The 8,118-nt window shown below is 46.7% G+C and overlaps 1 protein-coding gene across 6 annotated transcripts in view; it reads left to right on the plus strand.

Moving 5' to 3' along the window:
• Window positions 1–7,576, plus strand: part of LOC309688485 (porphobilinogen deaminase-like) — a 12,006-nt gene extending 4,430 nt beyond the window's left edge. For 4 of the 6 annotated variants that reach the window (XM_082504274.1, XM_082504275.1, XM_082504273.1 and 1 more), the window contains 13 exons: window positions 625–678; window positions 937–1,009; window positions 2,096–2,145; window positions 2,307–2,362; window positions 2,686–2,763; window positions 3,365–3,442; window positions 3,528–3,603; window positions 4,096–4,209; window positions 4,283–4,321; window positions 4,408–4,527; window positions 4,603–4,656; window positions 5,591–5,677; window positions 5,766–7,576. In XM_082504274.1, coding sequence (XP_082360400.1) covers window positions 625–678; window positions 937–1,009; window positions 2,096–2,145; window positions 2,307–2,362; window positions 2,686–2,763; window positions 3,365–3,442; window positions 3,528–3,603; window positions 4,096–4,209; window positions 4,283–4,321; window positions 4,408–4,527; window positions 4,603–4,656; window positions 5,591–5,677; window positions 5,766–5,939 — 1,053 coding nt within the window. In that variant the 3' untranslated portion in view covers window positions 5,940–7,576. Of the gene's footprint in view, window positions 1–96; window positions 477–624; window positions 679–936; window positions 1,010–2,095; window positions 2,146–2,306; window positions 2,363–2,685; window positions 2,764–3,364; window positions 3,443–3,527; window positions 3,604–4,095; window positions 4,210–4,282; window positions 4,322–4,407; window positions 4,528–4,602; window positions 4,657–5,590; window positions 5,678–5,765 lie in introns of all 6 variants that reach the window. The other 2 variants (XM_082504271.1, XM_082504272.1) reach the window with 2 other exon arrangements.
• Window positions 7,577–8,118: the final 542 nt, after the last annotated feature.

Here is an 8,118-nt window from a genome sequence, read left to right on the forward strand (position 1 = left end):
GTCTGACCAGGATCACAAGGAAATAAAGACTTCCGGTGACACGCTTAAGATCAGTCTTTACTCTGAGCAGTGTTTGCATCTTTGCATTTATTTCAGCCTTGTGTGTCCCTGATTAAAAACAGCCAGCAGTGTTATCTGGATATTTCTGTTTGAAGAGGAACGTTTCCACTCACACTCTTCCCTGTGACCACACCCTGTAACCAGGACCCTCCTAAACTGCCTTTTGTAACGGACTCATTGAAAAGACACACTTATCTGTGGGAACCAGAGATATTAGAGGTGGAGGTCCTTAGTGGGGGAGGAGTCAGCTGGGTCCAGTAAGAAAGGACACTGTTTAGTAGCAAGAGGCTATATGACCTCAGCAAAGCTCCTTACCAGGACGCAGCAGTCAGTCCCAGACACACAGCACACAATAGCCTCTACAGTGCAGAAGCTCAGTGTGGATCATGGAGGAAGGACCTTACAAGTACATCAGGGTGAGGCCAGCAGAGAGGGATCATTCATTCGTATTTTAAGTCAGAAAGTGTAACAGTGTTGTGCTGATTGAACATATGAGGAATACATCTCGGAAGCGAGCGAGTGTTTGTAAAATCTTGTGGCTGATCTGGTTTTATGTTCCGGCAGGATGGAAACGGCAAAGTTAGCCGAGTCATTCGAGTGGGAACCCGCAAGAGCCAGGTGAGTATTACATTATTATCCAATCAGGAGCTTCAAATTCAGGCAGGTTTGACTCTAATGTAAAGCTGAACTTACAGATCCCGAGTGTCGGTTGTGAATTATCTGATTTGAAAGCCGCCTGGACCTCCTTTCCACAGAGATAAAACAATCCTGCCTGACGAGTGTGTTTTTATGATAACTGTCTGTCATCTGCTCTGTTCTGCTGATTTAATACGTGTGAAAGGACAGTGAATGCAATGAGTTGATCTTCTGTTGCAGCTGGCTCGCATCCAGACGGACAGCGTGGCCGAAACGTTGAAAGAGCTGTACCCTGACATCCACTTAGAAATCGGTAAGAAGGCAGCCCCTCTGTCTGTGCAGCGTTTCTGCTCTGTCTCCATGTTTCTGTTCAGAGTGAATGGATTACACACATGTTCTTACAGCTTAAGTCTTAAAATTGAGTCTGAATCTGTCCACGCTGTCACTCCATCCTCACCGCACTGAACACACTGAAGTTTGTGTCTTTGTTCAAAGCAGCTGGTGACCTCGTGTGTTTCCAGAAAACGTCACTGAACCTGAACGCGAGCAGCAGTCCAGTTAGACTGTTCCTGCGCTTTTAGCCACAGATGGAAACTAAAAACCAGGAATTATTGAAAAAAGGAAATCCATCATATTACATAGAACAAGCAGTGATTTTGAATATATCGTCCTATTAAAAGGCGGCGTGCACTGATAGCGATTTTGATTGGCCCAGAATATTACCATGTTTAAAATGCCAGTTTTATTCTTCTTTTTTAAGTCTGATTAAAATAAAGAGGAATGGTAACTTTTTAGAAAACAGTAACTAAAACGTTAAAAAGTATTTCAGTGTTTGCAGACAGTCAGCCCACTTTCATGTTCAGTACTTTCTCCTGAGTTTTTCCTTTTTCTGGAGACTGAACCAACACAAAACGGATGCAGCAGTCTTTATATGGATCTGCACATTTAATCGATACCACCACCTGTAAGTCTGCTACCAAATTCAGCAACTCTACTTTTTCTGTTGTCGTCCACCCTCCCACTGCAAGAAGTCAGCATTAAAGCTGTTCAGCAGGAACAAAATGGCTTTACATGATGTCCAAATATTGCATAAATGCCTGCTGCTTAGTGCTCACAGGGATCCCTCTCAGGAGGGAGAGCCAGTTTTTCTCAGGTTTTGATGCTCAGAAAAAAGTTCTCAAATTTGAGGATTTGAAACTTGTTCCTAGAAGCTAAATTACCAACAGCACCATTGTGTAGACAAACAGGATTAATGGCAACATTTTGTGTCTTTACATTTGTTACTAGTTTCCAGTCCGTTGCCTGAGACGGTGCGTTCACTGCCCTGTCTTATAGGGTGGGAAAAGTGCAGCATGCGTTACTGTCGACTCGTCTCATGATCTAATCTTTTGTGTTCCAGTTGCCATGTCAACAACAGGAGACAAAATCCTCGATACTGCTTTGTCAAAGGTAAGGCTTCCAGGAAGTGTAACGGACATGACTGCTGCCACCTACACAGTCTTGTCAGCGCTGACATGAGCTCACTGCTTCATGAGCAACAGTGCAGACCAAACGCTGCATGGAGGTTCTTGATAAATGTGAAGCAGTTAATGGGAATCTGTCTCCTGCAGATTGGTGAGAAGAGCTTGTTCACCAAAGAGCTGGAGAATGCACTGGAGAGGAATGAGTAAGTGTGACCTCTGACACTGCTTCACACTTCCTTCCTATTTTCTCTTCTTCAGAAGCGCTCAGCTCGAATAGTTACTCAGCAGCCTGTAAAATGTGCACATTTTAATGGTTAAAAGAAGAAGCAGCCTAATACCAGTATAGGAACCTGCTAGTTTCAAGAGTTTTGCAACAGAAAATACAGAAAAGCTGTGTGGTGTTAGTCCACAGGAGCATGTGAAGTGCATGCAGAGCCTCAGATGTAGCAGGTGGGCTCTGGTTGCTGCGTAAATGGCTGCATTGTGGAGCTCATACATGCGAGTGCATATCCTGTGTGTGCTTCAGGGTCGACCTGGTTGTTCACTCCCTCAAAGACCTTCCCACCACTCTGCCTCCGGGGTTCACCATCGGAGCTGTGCTGAAGTGAGTCACTCACACACTTCTGACTCTTACAGTTACTTTGGATGCATTTACTCTTTTCAGGACAATTTCAGTGCACCCGGCACCTCGAGGTCTTCACACGGGTAATCGAATACGTTCTGCTCTTAGATAACCTTTTATGACTCCGGGGCTCCACTTCATGCTTTTGATTCACAGGATGAAGGGTATAGTACAAGGGGCCCAGTCCCAGTCTTCGAGAACTACTGTCCTGCAGCTTTTAGATGCGTCCCTACTCCAGCACAGCCGAATCAAATGGTTTGATTACCTCTTCAGCATGCCATCAAGTGTGGCAAAGGCCTGATAACAAGCCATTCATTTGATTGAGGTGTGTCAGAACAAAGATGCATCTCAAAGCTGCAGGACGGTAACTCTCGGGGACTGGGCACCCCTGGTGTAGTGTGTGCAGTTACACTGTGCCAGTTTAAAATCGATGAAAAACAAGTTATTTCGAGGATTAGGTGTACCAAAGGTGCCACGCAGTGTGCGGAGCACCAGCTCGTCCTTTGTTGGGACAATAAGTCAAATAATGCTTGGGGTCATAGATCGTTGCAGCATTTGTGGTTGTGATCTGTGCGTCTTACAGGAGAGAAAACCCCCACGATGCAGTGGTCCTCCATCCGAGCCATGCAGGGAAGACTCTGGACACGCTGCCAGAGAACAGGTGCAGTCAGAGGGACCTGATCGATGCATTCTTATATCTGCTTACACTTTCCTCACGGCTAACACACTGGACTTCGTTTGTGCAGTGTGATTGGCACCAGCTCGCTGCGCCGAGCTGCTCAGCTGAAGAAGAGGTTCCCCCACCTGGACTTCAAAGACATCGTATCCTTCCTGAGAGCAGTCGCGCTGTTCCTGTGTTTATCAGCTGTTTGCACAGAGGAAACCAGCTCCCCATACACACAACCTTCTGCTGTCTCAACACCATAATGGCTAATTAGAAGGACAATAATTACCTGGATGTTACTACACCACAAGCAGCCATAATCTTCTGGGTAAATGATCATTTTCTCACGTGTGGTTACTGTGTAGTGTTAGCGAATACTATTTTTATTACAGACGCTGGAGTGCAGGTCACAAACACTCACAAACTGGTTTTGACTAGTGTGTGAACAGAGTCGGGCTAAACAAGTACACACAAAGAGGCCAAGCTAGAGGCTAACATCAGCTGATGTTTAGGAAATATATCCAGCTGCTAACAGTCCCAAACTGTGATCACACTGCGCTTGTGTTGATGATGATGACGGCCATTATCCAGTGGGTTTTGAGTGGGCAGTTTCTGGGTTTGGTGGGCTTTTCCTGAGCTGCAGTGTTCAGCGTGGGAACCTGAATACACGGCTGAAGAAGCTGGATGAGAAAAATGACTTTGCCGCCATTATCCTGGCAGCTGCCGGCCTCAGGAGGATGGGCTGGGAAAGCCGCATCAGCCAGGTACACTGTGTGGTTATATGCAGCATGTGGGTGGCACTTCTAGTCTTACAGTGTGATTCTTTCCCCCTGGTAGATCCTGGAGCCCGAAGACTGTATGTATGCTGTGGGACAGGTAGGAACTGCCGAGTGGAAAGGTCAGGAATCCACAGGGCGGGTGGTTGTTCATGGCTCCCAATAAGGTGCATGTGTGTTTTTAAGGGGGCCCTGGCAGTGGAGGTTCGGGCCAGAGATGCAGACATCCTAGAGATGGTGTCCATCCTTCATGACCCTGACACTGTGCTGCGCTGCATAGCTGAAAGAGCCTTCCTCAGACGCCTGGTACACACACACACACACACACACTTGTGTGAATCTGTGATGACTCTATCATTTATTTGTGTGTTATTTTTGCAGGAGGGTGGCTGTAGTGTCCCAGTGGCTGTGCACACCCAAGTAAAGGACTCCCAGGTAAGAGTGTTAGTGACTGTGGCTCAGCACTGTTATACATCGTGCTCTTGTTAGCTACAGATCCAGCCCTGTACACACTTTATCTGCCACTCGTAGCAGCTGTGGGAGTATTTCCTGCCACTCTGCTGTGTCTCAACAGACTATTGGCACCAAGTGGCAAATACTCATATTTTATACTAATGGCCAGAAGTATCACAACAGTATCAATAATAAATGGTAAATGGCCTGTATTTATATAGCGCTTTACTCGTCCCTAAGGCCCCCAAAGCACTTTACACATCCAGTCATCCACCCATTCACACACACATTCACACACTGGTGATGGCAGCTACATTGTAGCCACAGCCACCCTGGGGCGCACTGACAGAGGCGAGGCTGCCGGACACTGGCGCCACCGGGCCCTCTGACCACCACCAGTAGGCAACGGGTGAAGTGTCTTGCCCAAGGACACAACGACCGAGACTGTCGGAGTCGGGGCTCGAACCGGCAACCTTCCGATTATAAGGCGAACTCCCAACTCTTGAGCCACGATCGCCCCTAATACACAAGTGATGATATCAAACAGCTGCTATGGTTCCTGCTCAGTTTAACTCATCAAAGAAAACTGCTCTGTTGTATCTGCTGTGGCGTCACAGTTTTAGGTTCTGTTGATGCAGTGGCGTGCTTCAGGTCACAGCTGATGGGCGCTGCATGCTGGGCCTCAGCAGGCTTCTGCAAGACGACTGAACTATAAATGCAGGGATATGATAATCAGAAGTTTAACTGTGACTGATCACTATCCTTAAATCATTAGCAGTCGCATGAATATGGAGACAAACCAAGTCCTGTACTGGTACCTATTTGATTCTGCAGCAGCGGCCCGCTCTCATCTGATTTTAAAAGCTTGTTGTTTGAACGTGTGAGTAACCCGGAGAAATCCTGTATGCTTTTGCAGCTGTACCTGACGGGGGCGGTATACAGTCTGGATGGCTCAAACAGCCTGAAGGAAACCATGCAGGTCAGCATCGCTGTGGGGACCCAGGTAAGAGCTGCGTGCATTGTGTTTCTGCCACGTTACCTTCGTTGCACATAGGAACCTGTTTTCATAATAACGTGCGTTTCTGCCACAGAGCTCAGAAAAGGTGGACGAGCAGGTCCAGCGAGTGGGAGTCACGGCCAACAAGATCCCAGGTAGCGTCCAGGACGAGGCCGAGAAGCTCGGCGTCGACCTGGCCGACTTACTGCTCAGCAAAGGAGCCAAGGAGATCCTGACGGTGGCCCGGCAACTCAACGACGTCAGATAGGTCTTCCTGGCTGACAGCGGGGCTCCAGAGCATGCAGGCAGTCGCAACCTGAGCTCCATCTAATGTTGGTCTGCTGACTGTTTGCTGCATGAGGTCAGGACCTGTGGTCAGGGTTGTAGAAAGCTGCTAAACTGGCTGCTATTATCCGCTCACTGAGAGTCCCCGCTGTCTCGGTTCCTGTGCGTTCTCACGCAGAGAACCTCATGGAACCTGAGCCACGTTTGGTAAGAAACACGCAGTGGCCTTCAGACGTTGTTGTCAACACTTAACAGCACCAGTGCTGGCTGATATCAGTCTGTCAGCACTGCCTTCGTCTAATCATTTGTTCCCAAAGCTCAGACCGTTTCATCCACATCTGCTGTCGTAACTCACACAGCATCTTCTCGTTTCGACGGTGCCAAAGACGAGCGCTGTTCATTAAGGCGGACTGTCTGCAAAATTTCAGTTCACGCTTATGTTCACTTTGGCACACCCATTTGTTGCCATCACGAAAGAAGAGGTGACATCCAGCTGTAGAGGGCTGCTTGCTTCCTCATTAGCAGAGAGAGCATATTTGATCCACACACTGGGCTTCAGGAGTGCGTTCTTTAACACTGGTAGTCATGCACATGTGGCGTGTGTGTGGGGTTTAATATGACTGCAGCTCCAGCGCCTGCACGTTTTCACTGTCCTGCTCTGATTCTTAAAGCATGCACTGTGGTCTTTTGTAGTGCTTTGCTGGCCACAGGGATGCACTGATATCCATACTGTACTCACTGATGTGTGTCAGATTGACATTTCTGTTTTCTCACATTAGTCGACGTTCAGTGATGGTGTGATGCGGAGCTGTAAGTTCAAGGAGAATAACAAAACGACACAAAGGAAGCTTCCTGTATGAGCTCTCAGACAGGCCAGTGCATCCCTGCTGGAAGCCGATGATGGGGATGAACTGTGAGCTTCATTCCTGTGAGCGATGCTTGAAGACTCCCCAAAGCTGGACACGCATCATCAACAAGAAAACACACGTGATTAGAAAAGTTCCCAGTTTTTGTCATGATGAAGACTCATGCTGTGGTGACGGCCTTCGTCCTGTTACGTTGTTCTGACTTTCTGGATTTAGATCATTATGTAATATTGACAGTAGATTGATTATTAGAGCACCTCTGTTATATTTATGGAGTCTGTATGTCACGATCACTTTAAGTATCTGAAAGCTGATGAGTTGGTTTGAAGGTTTTACTGATCAGGACTCATCAGCTCACAGACGTCAGGTTAGCGGCACATAGAAGGTTTACGCTGCAACATGCTGTACCCCCCCCCCCATATATCACAATGTGTTAATGATTTTTACTGTGATTGTCTAAGTATTATCTCATTTTGCCTACAAACTGCACACCTGCCTTACATGCAGCAGTCTTCACTCTGCATCATATATCCAGTGTTCATGGAATTCAATGTTCTTTTTCTAGGTTTTTGTTGCATATCTGATTTAAACCTCCTGAGACAATGAGAGGTCATGTTAGCCATATTTGTTTTCAGCTTTAATTTCTTTATAACATAGAAGACTGTTGTACTCAGTAATTTTCCCACAGCGCCGACTGTTCAAAACAAAAGGTCGTCATCAAGAAGCAATAAAGTTACTGTGCTGTGAAAAAGTATTTGCTCCTTCTTATTTTTTTATCATGCACATTTCAGATCATCAGATACATTTTAATATTAGACAATGATAACTCGAGTAAATGCAAAATGCAGTTTTTAAATGTTACTCTATTAATGGGGAAAAGTAACGAGTTCAGTATTATCAGCCACGACCAGGTCTTATTAATGTCTCACGTGAAAGGTGACGATCTCACAGAGCGACGTGCTGTGGCCCGATCTAAAGAAACAGCCAAGGAACACGATGACGGACATCTATCAGCCTGACAGGATTTACAGGCCCACAGTCAGAGCCAGGATCCACACGTGGAGAAAACCTGGAAACTATCAAAAGTAAGCGGCTCACCAAAATTACATTAAGAGTGCGTCAATGAATTATCAAGCAGGTCACAACAGACCCATAACTCCGACGATCTCTCCACTGCATATGTGACGGGGTGGACGGATAGTCCAACATAAAGGCTCGTCTCCCAAAAAACCACCTTGATGATGAATGAATGTTGGACAGAGCACAGAAACAAGTGTTTGGGTGAATGTTGTGTGA

This window comes from Aulonocara stuartgranti (genome assembly GCF_965226115.1).
Source record: "Aulonocara stuartgranti genome assembly, chromosome: 14".
Lineage (NCBI taxonomy): Eukaryota > Metazoa > Chordata > Actinopteri > Cichliformes > Cichlidae > Aulonocara > Aulonocara stuartgranti.